At 41.4% G+C, this 18,213-nt stretch overlaps 1 protein-coding gene and 1 non-coding gene across 4 annotated transcripts; both read right to left on the reverse strand.

Moving 5' to 3' along the window:
* Window positions 1-3,546: 3,546 nt before the first annotated feature.
* LOC122709430 (cytochrome c oxidase assembly factor 6 homolog) lies at window positions 3,547-12,064 on the reverse strand. Of its 3 annotated transcripts, none has more exons than XM_043926782.1 (3): window positions 11,529-12,064; window positions 11,179-11,338; window positions 3,547-3,900 (listed from the first exon to the last, which is right to left on the reverse strand). In XM_043926782.1, exons 1-3 carry the CDS (start codon window positions 11,531-11,533, stop codon window positions 3,805-3,807), a joined length of 261 nt encoding a protein of 86 aa, XP_043782717.1. In that variant the 5' UTR covers window positions 11,534-12,064; the 3' UTR covers window positions 3,547-3,804. The 3 variants fall into 3 exon arrangements, with proteins under 3 accessions (XP_043782717.1, XP_043782719.1, XP_043782718.1); XM_043926784.1 differs by having other exon boundaries at window positions 11,721-12,040; XM_043926783.1 differs by having other exon boundaries at window positions 11,845-12,033.
* A 4,420-nt stretch (window positions 12,065-16,484) lies between these two features.
* Window positions 16,485-16,591, reverse strand: LOC122709682. The gene has a single exon (XR_006345657.1). It is a non-coding gene; the product is annotated as a U6 spliceosomal RNA (small nuclear RNA).
* Between the last annotated feature and the right edge of the window lie 1,622 nt (window positions 16,592-18,213).

An 18,213-nucleotide genomic window follows, 5' to 3' on the forward strand; every position in this document is an offset into this window, starting at 1 on the left:
CAATTTTAGAAAGATCTTTTCCTTCTTAGAAACTAGTATTGTCAGAAATGTGGATTATGGTGGGAGAAGGCAGGATTAAGGCGGCTGCAGTTATCTATGAATACTGTTCCCTTGCCAGGAGGAAGCACAGGGGCTGGGGCAGAGGGTGGAAAGAAAAGTTTCCCCATGAGGAAGAGTCACTGGCTTCCTGCTGCTGCTTTGTATCCATTTCTCAGGGAGGAAATGTGCCTGGCAAGGTGTCAACCCAGTGTCCCTATAAAGTTCGTAATTTATTTTTAAAGCCATGAAATAGGCCATCAGTTCAGTTGCTTAGTTATGTCCTACTCTTTGTGACACTATGGACTGTAGCACACCAGGCTTCCCTGTCCATCACCAACTCCCGGAGTCCACCCAAACCCATGTCCATTGACTCAGTGATGCCATCCAACCATCTCATCCTCTATCGTTCCCTTCTCCTCCCGCCTTCCATCTTTCCCAGTATCAGGGTCTTTTCAGATGAGTCAGTTCTTCAAATCAGGTGGCCAAAGTATTGGAGTTTCAGCTTCAACATCAGCCCTTCCAATGAATATTGAGGACTGATTTCCTTTGGATGGACTGGTTGGATCTCTTTGCAGTCCAAGGGACATCAAAAGTCTTCAACACCACATTTCAAAAGTATCAATTCTTTGGCGCTCAACTTTGTTTATAGTCCAATGCTCACATCCACATATGACTACTGAAATAAATCATAGCTTTGACCAGAGGAACTTTGTTGGCAAAGTAATGTCTGCTTTTTAATACACTGTCTAGGTTGGTCATAACTTTTCTTCCAAGGAGCAAGCATCTTTTAATTTCATGGCTGCAGTCACCATCTGCAGTGATTTTGGAGCCCCAAAAAATAAAGTCTGTTTCCATTGTTTCCCCATCTATTTGCCATAATCATTCATATAGTTTTTAGGAAATTTTCCTATGCCACCTTTGCTCAGGGTTCAAATAACGATTAGATAGTAGTCTGTATTCTTATAAGAGTTGTCTACGGGGACCCAGAGGAGGTGACTTACTCTTGCTCATCGTTACCAAAAGTGAGATGAACCCTCAAGGGTTGATTTTCTGTTTCTGTTCTTCTGAGGGTTTTGTTATTAGGATTACTTTATTATTTAATGGTAACTGTCACCTTCCAGCAGTGAACTTCAGTCAGGTCTGGGCCCGTTTAAATAATGTTTAGATTTCAGAATCTGTTACCTGTATATGTTTTTCTTCTGCAGCTTTATTAAAACAATTTTTGTTTTGCATTAGAGTTGCAAAGATACTACACATGCACTTGACCCAGATACCTTTAATAGGGTCTTACATAACCAGACATTCATCAAAACTAAGAAATTAACATTGATAATGGTGCTGTTCACTAAGCAGACAATTCTGATCTATGTCCAGGCTTCCCATTTCCCACTGATACTTTTTCTGTCCCAGGAGCACTGACATTGGCATCCTGGATGCTGTATTGTTTCTACTCCAGTCTCCTCCAATGTCTGACAGTTACGTGGGTCAGTTCCTTTCTTACCCATTCTTTTCAGTGAGTTTATGTCATATATTTGTAATAGTTAGACTCATTTATCAGTCTTCATTCCAAACTAGAATTATTCCAAAGTCCTATTGGATTTTAAAGTGCAGAAAGTCACTCTCTATAGTGTATAATTCTTGTGGGTTTTGACAAGTGCACACCACGATGCCACAGAAAGCAGCTTCAACACCTAAAAATTCCTTTGTTACCCCTTCAGAGGCAACCTCTTTCTCCACCAGCAGTGAATACCAGTTTCTGTTTCTCTGCATCTTCATCAGCACTTGGTACTATCACTTTTTTTTAAGCCATTCTAATAGGTATGTAGTGATAAACTATTATGGCTTTAATTTGCATTACTCTACAAATAATGGAGTATCTTCATAATATGTTATTTATAACACTATGAATAGATTCGTGAAAACACATAATTTGCCCATTTTTTAAACTTGGGTGATTTTTTTAAAATAAGAGCTCATTATTTTGGATATAAATTCTCTATGATATATATGACTTGCAAATATTCTCTCCCAGTTTGTAATTTATCTTTTCATTCTCTCAATAGTGTCTTTCACAGAGCAGAAATTTTTAATATTGATAAAGTCCAACTTAGCTTGCTTTATTTCCTTTTATGGATTGTGCTTTTGAGGTCATCATCTAAAAATTCACTTCCAAACCCAAAATCATGTAGACTTTCTCTATTAGTTTTATATTTGACATTTAGGTCTATGATCTATTTTGAGGTTTTTTGTATCTTTTAATAAAATGCAGTTTATACCAGCACTCATTTTACTGTGCATGGACATCCTCTTTACACCTTGTCCAAACTCAGCTGTCTGTATCTGTGTGGCTGTATTTCTGGACTCTCTTCTGTTCTGTTGAACTGTGTGTCTATCCTGCCAATACCATATTGTCTTTAATTACTTGAGCTTTACGATAGCATTAAAATCATTTAATATAAATCTTCCAGTTTTGTTCTTTTCAGAATTATTTTGCGTTTCCATACAAATTTTAGAATCAGCTTGTCAACATATACCAAAAATCCTGAGATTTTTATTGGGGTTAATTTGAACCCATAGAATAAACTGGGGAGAACTTAACAGTTCCTTAACAACACTGAATCTTCTAGTTCATGAACACAGTACCTCTCCAATTAAGTTGTTCTCTGATTTCAATGTTTTATAGTTCTGAGGATATAGGTCCTACACATACTGTTAGATTTATATTTAAGTATTCCTTTATTTTTTTTTAGTGCTATTGTAAATGGTGTGTTTTAAATTTTAGATTCCAGTTGTTCATGGCTGGTATACACAAATATGATTTTGTGTATTGATCTTGTTTCCCGCCACCTTTCTAAGATGCACTTACTAATTCTAGGTGCTTTTTTGTAGGTTCTTTGGTATATTCTATAGAGACAATCACATTGTCCATGAATAGAGCCAGTTTTATTTCTTCTTTCTTTCCCATTTGTATGCTTTTTTTGTCTTCACTGAAGTAACTGGGAATACAATACAGTGTTGAATAGGACAAGTGGGGACATTTTTATCTTGTTAACTGATTTTAGGGGAAAAGCATTCATTGTCTTGTTTAGTAACTAACTCATGTCCAACTCTGCAACCCCATGGACTGCAGCCCACCAGGCTCCTCTGTCCATGAGATTTCCCAGGCAACAATACTGGAGTGGGTAGCCATTTCCTTCTTCAGGGGATCTTCCCAACTCAGGGATCAAATCCACATCTCCTGCACTGGCAGGATTCTTCACCCCTGAGCCACCTGGGAAGCCATTCATTGTCTTATCATTAACTATATTAGCTGTAAGGTTTTTTTGTAGATGGTCTTGGTTATTTTACCTGTTTATCTGAAGTTGAATCTTCAATTCCTCATTTTTTGGTGGCTGTATTAAAATGCTAACTCCCAGGACAATGGAAATCTATCTACTTTTTTCAGTATATATCTCTATAACAGTATTTGCCTACTCCCCACCCTCCAACAGCACAAAGGTACACATGTTTTTATAATTAAGTTTAATTTTTTTCTTAAAATATATATTTACTAAATTAAGCATATTTCATATCACTTTATTTCAATTCTTCATACTTTGAATAATGTAATCTTGTTACTTGATCATTTAAATTAAGAACCGTATATATGAAACAGGCTTTGGTGTCTGCCATCATTCAAACTACTATTGTCCCAGAGTCAAAGCATTTTTGAATGTCCAGAAAATGTAATTTCAACCTTTCTGAAGTCAAGTGTTCAGGAACAGCCTAGGACTTTGCAGTCATTTTCGAAGGCTGGAAATCTCCTGCTTCAAATTTTTCTTTGAATTTTAAGTAGTCTCTTCTTTTATCAAAATATTTTATCTGTTGAGAAAAAAGGGTTTGAAATAAGGGTAAGGTATACAGATTAAACAAAAGGAACAAACTTAAATGTAAGTAATTATTCAATATAAATTATGTAAGTAGCCTAAGTAATTTACATTCTAGACTCTCTAAAGGGAGTGTAGACCAGTGAGTTCTAACCCTTCTTGGGTTATGAACCCTAGTGAGAATTTGAGTTTGCTGTGGACCTTTCTCAAGAAGTCTATCTGTGCTTAGACACGTAAAATGTGCCACGAGGGTCCACAGAACTCTCAGGTCATAAGACTTCATGATTTAAGACACTGTACAAGTTTTTCTTATCAACTGTGAGTTCAATAAGCTTTATAATTCACCAGCCATGATATTTCTATTTATTTTTGGCCACACTATATGACATATGGGATCTTAGTTCCCTGATCAGGAATCGAACTCACACCCCCTGCAGTGGAAGTACAAAGTCTTAACCACTGGCCCACCAGGGAATTCCCAGTCAGTCATGATATTTTTATTAAGTTTATCTTATCCAGAAACATACATTTAAGGAGATACACAGTTAAAAATTATATGTATGAACTATGAATAAGGAAACTGATGGTAAAACTTTGACAACTTAAAGATTTCATTTTATTATTTCTATTTACACCCTCCTCTTGCCACAGGGAGTCTGGAGTATCTTAAAGCCCCACATCCTGAAACAGTAAAATCACAGAAGTAGAAAATCAAGGCCAGCCACAAAATCTGCAGTGTCTTTATCTGAGCTGTTCCGCAGACAAGGCCAAGGCAGGATACGACACACATTTTCACTATCAGAACAGAAAAACTTTCCTTAGGATTTAATTGAATGTTTCAGTGGAGCCCAAGTAAGTAAAAATGAGCTTAGACTGAGAATGCAAAAATCTGCCCTGCCGTGTCTCAAGCTGGGATAAAAGATGTTAACATTCCTCCAGAGGACATACTGCAGGCAAAGACTGTCCTAAGAAACCCCTTTGAGTGACTACTGCTTTCTTATTCACCAAAAAACTCTTGTTCTCCAAAATCAAACTATCAGAAATTTGCTCTTTAAAGTTACTTTGGTAAAAATGAAACACCCCCACTTTTGCCTGGGGGATCGGACTGGCACTTTGACACAAAGAAGTAGTCCTGATGGCCAGCTCCGGTGCAGGACTTCAAGTAAGGGACTTCTGAGCATATGACATTCAGCATTTATCTTTGTAGGAAATAGGACCCTGGGTCCACTTCTCAGTCCGGAGTTGATGGCCTACTTACACACAGAGCCCATCAAAGCACCACTTCATTTCAATTTCACGTAAATCCTACCCTTCCCCGAGCTGTGATAACTGCTTTCCACTTGGTGAGATGCCCACAGCAACTCCAATGCACGGGCTCCCTGGTCACAGCATGCTAATAAATCTCACTGTCAGACTACATACCTCTGGTGGCCTTGGGCTGACTGAGCTGGGATGGATGTCATATATAAAGGATATCAGATGAAGTAGACAATGTCCTAACATTTCTGTGACAAATCAATAGATCTTTGCATTTCTCCTGTTTCAACTGCCTAAGGGACAATTCCATTTAATGGTCCTACTTATATTTCACTCCCAACTTGTCCAGAACTTACTTCTCTACAAACATGTTTTTCCTCCTCTGTCCCCTATTTCAGTGACTGCATCACTATCCACCCAAACGCTCCGATCTCTTTCCCCATCTTGATCGCTACAATACAGGCCCGCACCATTTCTCACTTGGATTGCTGTAATAGCTCTATAACTGGTTTCTCTACCTTCAATCCACCTGTCACACCACTGCCAAGTATCTTTTGGAAATCTCAATTTGATCACGTCACTGGTTATTTAAAGATCTTTCAAGGTATCCTTATTGCCTTCAAGGGCAACATCCAAACTCCTTGTTTGTAAGGCAAACGAGGTCATTCAAGACTAAATCTCTACCCACCTGTCTATCCTCTGGGTGTACCTGAGGATACCAGGTACACCAGCCCCTGAAATGCTAGCCACCCAGAGCCACCCCATCTCCCCAGTGTGCTGATTTCTCATGCGTCCTGCTTCCATGCCTTTGCATATACCATACTCTGCTTGAAAATCTCTTCTCTCTAGTCTTTACCACCTGATTCAGGTAACAGTAGAAGGCCCTCAACATGTGCTCCTCGACGAGGCTAATGTCCAAAGAGGCTAACAAATCAACAGGCATTCCTTGAAAAGCACTGTATATATACAATGCCAGTGTCCTCTAAGTCAGTAAATGAGATGCAGTATAGTAGCATGAATACCAAAATACTGGAATTTCTGAGACATTTCAAAGGTTGACAGGGAAAAGACAATATCCAAAGCTGACACTGCTGTTCAGTCACTAGGTCAGGCTCAACTCTTTGCAACCCCATGGACGGCAGCACGCCAGGCTTCCCTGTCCTTCACTATCTCCCGGAGTTTGCTCAAACTCATGTCCACTGAGTTGGTGATGCCATCCAAATTGCTATTAGGATCAAATATTATATCTTGGCTGTCCAGTTGCTCTATTTGTGGAAGACTGCATTGGATGATGCTAGAATGACAGACCTGATCCCTGCTCCTTCCTAAGTTAAAGAACCAATAGGAGACTTTAAGTAGGATCATAATACAAGGCAAACTGACGAAAGGGCTAAGCAAGGTGGCGTGCATGCTTGCTCAGTCGCTAAGTTGTGTCCGACTCTTTGTAACCCCACAGACTGTAGCCCACCAGACTCCTCTGTCCATGGGATTTCTCAGGTAAGAATACTGGAGTGGTTTGCCATTTCCTTCTCCAGGGGATCGTCCCAGGTCAGGGATCAAATCCAAGTCTCCTGCTTGACAGGCAAATTCTTTTACCACTGAGCCACCAGGGAAGCCCAAAGCAAGAAGGGAGGGAAGAGTAATTTGGTTTTGTGATGACATATTAGTTTTATGACCTACATATTATATAACAAATTTGGATTTTTAGTGTTTTACGATAGAAGCATTCACTGTAAATCTCTATTTGGTTCTACTTTTATCTCTACTCTTCCTCTGTGACTTCAGCTAAGTGAAAGAACACAAACTCTGGAATCAGAGAGACCTCCATTCTAATCCTCTCCCCACCACTTTACTGGTTAACTGATCTTGAACAAATTATTTCACCTCTCTGAGCCTTCGTTCCTATTATATAAAAGAGATACAATGGCACTTCACAAGACTGAATGCAAATTAAAGCAAATGCAAACACATCTCGCCTAAAATGCACTCAGAAGACACCCCATCACCTCCCTCCCTGTTACCCTCTCCACCTTCTCATACACATCTCTGGAAATCTCCTTCATTTTTATTCCATGGCAATCGGGTAAGACTTCAACAAGTCTTGAGTAGAAAGCAAAGGTGTAACAGGAGCAGGAGCCTGAGGGCACAGGCTAGAAAAGACAGCCCAACTCGGACTGAGTCTGAAGAAGACAGAGGTTTTCCATGGGTGCGTGTCCCTGTCAAATGCAGCAGAAGTTACTTTGAATACTTTGCCCACACTCCTTGTTTCTTGGGGGCATCTATAACTTTTCAGGATGTGGTCATTTTCTCTAACAACACTCATGTCATAACTCAGATGGTTTCCGTATCCACGTGGTGGATCCTTTCAACACCCTGGCCTCTCAGCTCCTTGACCTCTTTCTTCAATGATTTTTTCCTCCAACCTACCTCACTTCCAGGATCAAAGCCTAGCCCTCATCCTTACCAACAAACATAGCCCTGCCATAACCCCAATTCTGAGCATTTCTGTTCTCCAAACGCCCCCTCTTCACTTTCTAAGACCCTGATGCCAACAATCCATTGATCGCACCACCTTGTCATTGACCATCATCCCCCTCAGACCCTCACTTGTCCCCTTACCCTGAACCCAAAGCTCTTCAATGGCTTCCCCTGTCACCCAGAGGAAAAGCCACTGTCCCCGGCTTCTCAGTGCCTCATATCCTAACTTCTATTCTCTCCTTGCTGTTCCTTAAGCACACTGGACCGACCCTATTGCAGGGGTGTTGTGTTACCCTGCTTCACTCCTGAGAACAGTCCTTCAACAATTCCCACTGTGGAGCCTGACACTCTCATCTCTGGGACTGTGTTGATGTTAGTATTTTTGCCTGAGGTGGAGAGCAGGGGAGGAGGGGCCTGTTGGATACAAGATGAGGAAGAAGTCATTCGTATATACGCAGAGGTCAAGGTTGGTCCTTGAGAACATCCAAATAGAGAGCTCTAGAGTTAGAGAGGATGTCGATTTGGGCCTCAACACCTAAGTGGTACTTCAAGCCGTGGCTGCAGGTAAGACTGGCTTGGGAAAGTTAAGCAGCATAGAAGGGAACTCTACAGAGTATGGATTTAACAGACACAGGAAAGCCTCCCAAAAAGCTATGGCTGCTGGAGACGAGGAAAACTAGGGGAGTGAATTATGAAGGAAGAACACCACCAAGGAGGTGAAGTGAAAGTCGCTCAGTCGTCTTCGACTCTTTGTGACCCCATGGACTATACAGTCCATGGAATTCTTCAGACCAGAATACTGGAGTGGGCAACCTTTTTCTTCTCCAGGGGATCTTCCCAACCCAGGGATTAAACCCAGGTCTCCCTCATTGCAGGTGGATTCTTTACCAGCTGAGCCACAAGGGAAGCCCACCAAGGAGGTAATTAATGCTTTTGTATTTAAATAAACCTGCATTACGACTAAGTTTCTAGAACATGAGATTTGCACAGCCTAATCCATGGGTTCTTTTCTTGCATGACAGGGATGAAAAGAAGGATGTGGATCAGAGGACAGCATGAGGGCTGGACTCAAGACTACTGAGCTTGAATCCAGGCTCTGCACTTACATATGACCGGTGCCCTCAGAAGTAAAATGGGGTAACAAAGCTACTGTGAGGAATAAATTACATAGATGATGCACCTGAAGTGCTGAGAGCCTGTACTAATAAATGTTAGCTGTGACTAGCATGCGGGAGCCTGGAGAGAGGGTGGGCCTGCATGCCACGGCACTCGGCCTAGGTATGAGTGGAGGAGACATCAATGAGGAAGCGCGGGCTGACACTAAGAACCCTTTATGACGCTGAGGACAGAAGCTGCCCTGAAATCAGGGAGACGGGAGGGTCCATTAGCCATTAGGATAGAGAAGAAACTATGTGTTTTGGTGGGGAGAAAGAGGAAAAAAAAAATAAGGCTGACGTGGACTTTTCAAAGGGGCTAAGACAGTAATTCCAGCTGCAGCTATCCACCAGAACCACCTGTTGAGCCAGAGCCCTTTTAAAAGAAGCTTCCACAAGTTTGCAGATCTGAGATGAGGTCTGAGACATAGCTATCTTTTTTTATATTTCCACATGATTCTGACATATAAACCTGGAGTGGAAAATCCTGGCTAGGCTGTCAAAAGACAGGTCTCAGGGTGAAGAGGTTCTCCTGCGAAAATGTGGGGTGGGGAAGGGTGGAGATGGAACCTACCAACACTCACCTCAAAGGGCTTCATCACTCCCATCCTACATCCCTGTTTCTAAGTGACCACAGAGCCAGTGAGCAGAGAGTGAGAAGAAGGGCCTCTTGCATAGACAGGAACAGTATCCAGGCCTTGAAGGAATTTGATGTTGGCCCAAACTCCCCCATTTTCCACCCACTTTGTAAACCAGGAGTTAAGTCTCTGTGCATCTATCTAATGGGAAAACCAGAGATGTAGAATATTTGCCCAAGTTATTATCTAACCCAATCACCAAGCCCCTGATTTATCACTTTTCAGTTTATATGTCAAGTTAGACATCTGGTTGTCATAGTAATCCCATGGACAGGTTACACTGTGCTGCTTTTACACACACAGACTTCACCTAAAGCAATTATCTCTTCAATGCCTTCATCCTCACCCTCCATCACAGCCTTCTTGTGGTCTTCAAGCCTCAGGTTTTTCATCTAAAAATTTGAGGTGTGAAAAGGTGAAGGTCATAAACCCACTTCATCTCTAAAATGATCTGTTCTCAAACTGCTTGGTACAGTTTGGAGGACCATGATGGTGAGAAATCAAACCAAAGTTCAAACCTCACACCAGCCAGCTGAACCTGACTTAGAACTATGGTTCTGCCACTTACTGACCAATACAGAGCAAGCAAGTTATTGCAATGCTCTGGGCTTCTGCTCTCTGCTCCGGAAACTGACAGCAACAACATCCAACTCAAAGGGTGTTAGTGAAGAGCATCAAGCACTTACTGAGCCTGGTGATGGTAGGTGCCGTTTCCACCCCTTCCCATTTGAAGGACAGGCCCTACAGAGCATGACCATGTGTCAGCGAGGTGTTTGGAGCGGCTGGTGGCAGAATCCACCATGCAATCATTTTGTTTCTTCTACTCGCTAAGCTCCTTTGTGTTTCAGGTATATGAACACATGATTTTGAGCGGCCAACAGGGAAAGCTTTATTTCTGACAGCAGCTCTAGGACAATGAATCTGCCGACTCTTGCCCAAGATTAAATACTATCCCTTCAGAAGATCCTGGATAGGGATTTCCCTGGTGATCTAGTGGCTAACACTCTGTGCTCCCAACACAGGGGACCTGGGTTTGATCCCCGGTCAGGGAACTAGAGGGCTTCCCCAGTGACTCAGAGGTACACAATCTTCCTGCAATGCAGGAGATACAGAGATGTGGATTTGATCCCTGAGTGGGGAAGATCTCCTAGAGGAGGAAAATTCCATGGATAGAAGAGCCTGGAGGGCTACAATCCATGGGCTTGTAAAGAAGGAAGCGAAACTGAAGTTGTGTTGGACTCTTTGCAACCCCATGGACTGTAGCCTGCCAGGCTCTCCATGGGATTCTCCAGGCAAGAATACTGGAGTGGGTTGCCATTTCCTTCTAAGAGTTGGACACAACTGAACAACAACATAGAACTAGATCCCACATGCCACAAATAAAGATCCTGCATGCCGCAACTAAGACCCAGGACAGCCAAATCTAAAAAAAAAAAAAAAAAGAAGATCCTGCAAAAATTTACCAACTTAGGGGGTTGGAATTTTTTGGTTATTGTTCACAGTAGTCTTGAGTCCAAACCCCAGTTTGTTTCTCAAGGAACTTTTAAAGTGTCAGGTGACATTTTCCAAAGGTCTGCCTGATATGTACATAAAACAAGCCTGGATTACGGGACAAGGTTTTCTCTGCTGCTCACTGAAACTGTTGACTTGACACACCTCAGAGGGGGCTTCATTTCATAGTTCACCACTCACTGTAAGCTCTATGTATTTTGACAGTGAACAGCAACATGTGCAAGTGTAACTTACCCACTGTTGGGGACAACTTGATTCAAATGAGCTTCTTAACTTCTTGCACTTGGAAGCGTCCTCCGTGTTCTCATCCAAACACTTCCAGTACTCATCGCGGGCTCCCCAGCAAGCCTGCCTTTCTTTCATAGATGGGGCTGCCATTCCTAGCGGGCTCAAGCTGTCAACCAAAATATGTGATATTAACAAAGGTCTTATAATACCAGAGGAGGCAAGCCAAAGAAAAAGATATTGTCGTTCCCTCCGACCCCCTCTTCTTAAAGTTATGCCTCCGGATTTTCATGATGCGACCGCAACTAATCAGTTCTACAGGAACATAAAAGCACTCGCATGGGAAGCTTATCCCTTACTCCATGTAATTGCTCCACTGCTGAGGTGGCAGCTTGGTCTCAAAAAGCCGCTGTCAGATTCACGGCTCCCACATGGTCTGTCACTTAAGCCAGTGCGTGTATTCTCTCGAGACTATTTCCCCAACGGTAAAACGAGGGTAGCACCGCCCACTTTACAGGGTTGCTGTTATAAATGCAGGAGGGCAAAATCACCAAGCAGGACAAGGAGTGCTACTTCGTCTGGCAGAAGAGAAGCCCGAGGCTCGCGGAGAGTCAGCTACGTCCCGGGTCCATAGCCTCTCGGGCGCGCCCCACCCGGCCCCGCCAGCAAGCCCACCTCTCCGCACGCCCAGAACCAGGTTCCCTTCGGCGCCGACGGGAGGAAAGAATCACGCGGTCCAACAACCGGGGAAGAAGGGCGTGGGGCCGAGTTGGCGCCGCACTGTCGCCTCGCCCGCTTGGGCAAGTCACTTAGACCCCCACCACCTCAAGGAAACAATTCACGTAGGAAATTCGCTGGCCTTGGAATGACCCTTACGGGTTACCGTTCTGTTCCAGGAGGGCGGGACTTCCGGTTCCTTTCTCTTACAGGTCGGAGTGACTTCCGGGCCTGCTCCGGCGAAGGGGGCGGGTCCTGGGGGTCGTGGAGGTGAAAAGTGAGTGGGATCCGTTTACTCCTCAGAGTGGCCTTGGCTTTATTAATATCTCAGTGTCTGTCGCCCTACAGTATTTCGTAATTTTAACCAGCTGTGCTCCTTTCATGAATCTAAGTTTTTATACACATTGCGCCAAGCGCCGGCCGGAAGATTTCATGTGCGAGCCCTGCCGGAAACGGCGACTTTGTGTGGAAGTTGGCACCTGAGGTGAGAGAGGGAAGAAACCTCCAAAAGCTCTGAGGGCTTAACTCCTCGCTTCTTAGATTAAAAGACAAAAGGAAATGGCCCCAGAAAGAGGCGGTGACGCCTCGGGACACATGGCAAATAAGTGACTAAGCTGAGAATCCAGGGTACCAAACTCCGGTTTCCTGATTCAGATTTGATCCTGTTACATCTCTTAACATCATCCATCACCTTTTCCTTGTTGGAACTCTTGTCGCTTTCTTCTATAGATGATTTTTAACAAGCCTTCCCCAGTGACTGTTAAGCAAAAGAAAATCAGAAACGGTATAGAAAATCTGAATAAAATGTGCGAATTTGACCTAGTGAATACTCTCAGAAAAACAACCAAAGTCAAGAGTATAGGTTTTTTGGAAAGTGAACATACTACCAACATCAACCCCATACCTAGCTGTAAAGTGACTCTCAACAAATTTTAAAGGTCATTCGGCATGTTTTTTTTAAGCACATGTTAAGCTAGAAATCAATACAGAATTATAAAAATAAGTCCATATAACCCACAGCGAGTCATAATGGTAATAATGAGAAAATACTTTGAGCCAAACAATAAAATACAGTAAGAACACCTGTAGAATAAAGCTAATGAAGTACTTAAAGGAAAATTTACAATCTTAAGTATGCTAGAAAAGAGGCTGAAAGATCTTTAGCTAAACATCCCCTTTCCAGAAGTTAGAAAAAGGAGAGCAAAATTAAGGCAAGTAGGAAGGAAATAATGCTAAAAGCAGAAATGAAAGAAATGTTAAATAAAATATTGGTATGTCAGACACTGCCTGTACTGCCTCAGGAGAGTCAGCTGTGCACACCTCTTCCCAATTCCATGATCAGTAGTATCATACTGGTAGCTTGAAATTGCCTCTGATGGGAATCTTCACACTGTGGAAATCAAACAAGATAGTGTTTTATTTTGTTCAGAGCCAGTTCACTAGCACATCACTTCATACAGTAGATTTTTAAAATCCAAAGTTGATTTTTTGGGGGGAAAAGACTAATAACTGACAAAAATTGAATGGGATTGGGCAATAAAAAGAGAGATATTAACAACTTATACCAGTAATGAAACTGTAGTTTAGAAATCAAAAGAGAACATCTTATAAACAACTTAATGCAAGTATAATTTAGATGATTGTGCAATTGTCAAGAAAAACAACTAGCTCACTCAAGAAAATATGAACAGTCCCAAACCATTATATAATTTGAATCAGTAGTAAAGAATTCACACACAAATTCCACATTCATGTTTCTACCAGTTGGTTCCACCAGACTTTGAAAAATTCCATCTTGTATTGTGTAAGGCTACCATAACTTTTGTACTAATTACAGAATCTCCAAACCTTGAAAACCCAACTCTTTGGAACTCATTTGGTGGGAAAAAAAAAATGTGACTTAGTGACATGATAATCACTTATATATCACTTAGCTGATGATATGTTTTGCTGTGGAAATATTGGTGTTTTTGATCATAGGTACTGGCCCATTTCTTGTAATATAGTGTACATTGCATGTTCTGTGGTACCTTTCCAACATCCAAAAAGTATGTATTCCAGAACACATCTGACTCCAGGTATTTCAGGTAAATTAGGACCTATATGAAAGAGTGATTTTAAGACTTTAGGATTGAGAATAACTTTTTTTAGCCATAAAAGAAAAGATCAGTAAATTCAACTACATTAAAATTAAGAACTTCTGTTTACAAAATACCACCATAAAGTGAGTGGAAAAGTCACAATATGGAAGAAGAAGTTTACAAAGCATATAATGAGGAATTAGTACCCAAAATGTATAGACACCTACAAATCAATAAGAAACAGATAACCTAATACTAAAAATAGGCAAACGGCTTAAGTAGGCACAGCACCTATGAGGAAATATAAATGACAATAGAAAATATGCACATCCATATTAGTAGCCACAGAAAAAAATGAACATGAAAATCACAATGCCATACTAGTAGGCACCGACCAGACCAAAGAATAATTAAGTCTGACAGTAATAAACTTTCAAGCAGGATGAAGCGGAGAGAATACTCGAACACTAATTAATGGTAGTGTAAATTGATACAATCACTTTGGAAAACTGTGACTTTAGTAAAGTTGAAGATACACATTCACTGTGACAGCAGTTCTATTCAGAATCTCTTATATATGTGCATCTTTGTAATAGCTAAAAACAACAAACAATCCAAACATAACAATAGGATGGATAAATTGTTATGTGGTCATACAGTGAAATATAAAGCACCAATGAAAATTGACAACCATTATAGCCATTTATAATAACATGATGAATCTCAGTTCATCAGAAGGAGGCAAATCAATGAAAGACTAAATACATTTTCACTTACATCAGATTCAAAAATGCAAAACTCAACTCTACTGTTAACGATACATACATTAAATAGTAAAACTTAAGAGATACAGGATGTAACCAGGGAGGGCTTCTGAGGCGCTGACAATGTTCTGTTTCTAAAACTGGATGTTTGTTTTATACTTATTCTTTGAACTGTACAATATATCTTATACACTCTTCTGTGAGTAAGAATGAATATATGTCATATATAATTTTTAAATAGAGTAGTTGTTTGGCCAGATAAAGGTCATCTTTGGTACATATGAGTCACTGAAAGGTGAAAATAATGGTAATTCAGAATACTTATAGTGTGATTATAAGGTTTTAATGAATTTACCATCTTACGTGCTCTTCTAGATCAAAAGTCAATAGTCTCTAGTGCTAACTGCCACTTGGGCAGCTAAGCAGTTCCTGCTGGTATGCCTGGGGCACAGCGCATGTGCATGTGCTCAGTTGTGTCTGACTCTTTGCAGCCCCATACGCTGCAGCCCACCAGGCTCCTCTGTCCATGGAATCTTCTGGGCAATAATACTGGAGTAGATTGCCATTTCCTCCTCCAGATCTTCCCGACACGGGGATTGAACCTGTGTCTCCTATGTCTCCTGCATGGGCAGGCAGATTCTTTTTTTTTTTTTTTTTTTCATTTATTTTTATTAGTTGGAGGCTAATTACTTTACAATATTGTAGTGGTTTTTGTCATACATTGACATGAATCAGCCATGGACTTATATGTATTCCCCATCCCGATCTCCCCTCCTGCCTTCCTCCCCACCCAATTCCTCTGGGTCTTCCCAGTGCACCAGCCCTGAGCACTTGTCTCATGCATCCAACCTGGGCTGGTGATCTGTTTCACCCTAGATAATATACATGTTTCGATGCTGTTCTCTCTAAACATCCCACCCTCGCCTTCTCCCACGGAGTCCAAAATTCTCTTCTGTACATCTGTGTCTCTTTTTCTGTTTTGCGTATAGGGTTATCATTACCATCTTCCTAAATTCCATATATATGCGTTAGTATGCTGTATTGGTCTTTATCTTTCTGGCTTACTTCACTCTGTATAATGGGCTCCAGTTTCATCCATCTCATTAGAACTGATTCAAATGAATTCTTTTTAATGGCTGAGTAATATTCCACGGTGTATATGTACCACAGTTTCCTTATCCATTCGTCTGCTGATGGGCATCTAGGTTGCTTCCATGTCCTGGCTATTATAAACAGTACTGCGATGAACATTGGGGTGCATGTGTCTCTTTCAGATCTGGTTTCCTCAGTGTGTATGCCCAGAAGTGGGATTGCTGGGTCACATGGCAGTTCTAATTCCAGTTTTATAAGAAATCTCCACACTGTTTTCCATAGCGGCTGTACTAGTTTGCATTCCCACCAACAGTGTAAGAGGGTTCCCTTTTCTCCACACCCTCTCCAGCATTTATTGCTTGTAGACTTTTGGATAGCAGCCATCCTGACTGGCGTGTAATGGTACCTCATTGTGGTTTTGATTTGCATTTCTCTGATAATGAGTGATGTTGAGCATCTTTTCATGTGTTTGTTAGCCATCTGTATGTCTTCTTTGGAGAAATGTCTGTTTAGTTCTTTGGCCCACTTTTTGATTGGGTCATTTATTTTTCTGGAATTGAGCTGCAGGTGTTGCTTGTATATTTTTGAGATTAATCCTTTGTCTGTTGTTTCATTTGCTATTATTTTCTCCCAATCTGAGGGCTGTCTTTTCACCTTGCTTAAAAATATGGAACGCTTCACGAATTTGCGTGTCATCCTTGCGCAGGGGCCATACTAATCTTCTCTGTATCGTTCCAATTTTAGTATATGTGCTGCCGAAGCGAGCACCAGGTTCTTTACCAGATGCAACACATTAGGAAGTCCATGCCTGGTCCACAGACAAGGAGAATATTACCAAAGAGATTCAATGAATTGCAATAACGCCCTTTCCTCCACCCCTGCTTATTCTCAAGAAGCTCTGTGGTCTAGCCAAGAGCAAAAACAACTAGAAGAGAGAAATTTTGAGGTTTTGATATGGTAAATAATAAAAACAATAATGCAGGATAAGAATTGCAGAGGCCAGATTCACTTACAAAAATCTTGAAGACTGTGGGCAAGTAAAAGAATATGGGTGCCATAAAATGATTTCAGATGTGCTGTTTTGACCCAAAGGGAGTGTAATCTCCATCCTATGTTTGGAGAAGAGAGGAGGCGAAGAGAAGTCAGGGTGAAGAGGTAGAAGGCATGTCGTATTGCCATCAAGAGAAGCTTCGTGTGGGTGTTCTCCAGTCTGAACTAAGTAGCTCCCCAAACCAGTGGTGGGCAGGGCCAGACAGATCCAGTAGCACTGAAAATGTATGTATTGTTTTTCTGTTGCTGCCCACAGACTTTTATTTATAATCTGTACTGTTTACAAAGCAGTCATCACAGACACCTACTCAGGGACACAAACAAGAAAGATTCCTTTGACTTCAGTGTTGCTGCAGAGATCCTTTGGAATTCTTTTAGATCTCTGTGGTGAATCCTTGTCTACTCCTTCCTATTAACTATAGATGTTCCAAGATGTTGCCTTTTTTCCTCTCTCCTTTTCTTTGCATTCTGTTTTCCATGGTGAGCTGATCATAGCCACAGTTTGCTTTTTTTTTTCCAAAAAGACTTGCAAGTCTGTGTTTTAGTCCTAAAAGAACATTTGTACCAGTTCTTCCTTTCCAAGTCCATAAGGTTTATCTCCATCTGTTTGTCCTTCCATCACTCCAATAAGGTTAAAATTGGGAACACATAGTATTCTTTCTCCAGAACAGCTTCTGCTTATAAGCTGTTCTTTTCATCAATTCTGTAAGTCCTTTGACCTCTAATTGGAAACTGTTGACTCTTCTTTCATGCTCCTTGCTCTGTATTTACATAACTAGTTTACTTCACAGGTCTTAAGCACCTGCACAGTGCTAGGCACCATGGTTGGCCTTGGGGATACAAAGATAAGTAAGGATAGATCTTGGCCCTTGAGAAGCTCAGTCTTGTGGAGGACATAAGCCATCCTGCCCTCTAATAAAGAGTATTAAGAGCGATGGTAGAGGCATGCACCAACTACGATGGGAGCCTGGAATAGGAATTAAATCAAGAAAGGAAACACAGGCAGTGTCAGAAGTTCAGTGGATAAGAGTGTGACTAGGCGTGAGTCCTACCCTCTCCCTCTGCCACTGGTGTCAAGCTGTGGACTTTGGACATGTTACTGAACTTATATACACATGGGATTCCTCAACTGAAAATGTGGATGATTAGAAAGCTACTTAGCTTTCTTGTGAAAGTTAAATGGAATATTCCAAGCAAAGCATTTAGAACAGCACTTGCAAAGATTTCATTCATTCATTCACTCACTCAACAAATGTTGATTGAGGACTTACTGTGTGCTGGGCACTGCTTTAGGGGTTTGCGAGACATCAGAGAACAATATAGATGAAAATTCCTGTTCT

This window comes from Cervus elaphus, chromosome 15, assembly GCF_910594005.1.
Source record: "Cervus elaphus chromosome 15, mCerEla1.1, whole genome shotgun sequence".
Lineage (NCBI taxonomy): Eukaryota > Metazoa > Chordata > Mammalia > Artiodactyla > Cervidae > Cervus > Cervus elaphus.

Bases quoted from the DNA above. Each gene is read 5' to 3' on its own strand.
- LOC122709430 (XM_043926782.1), bottom strand. The intron at 3,901-11,178 runs GTAAGTTACACT...TTTTCTCAACAG, and splicing joins CAAGTTGTCCCCAACAGTGG to ATAAAATATTTTGATAAAAG.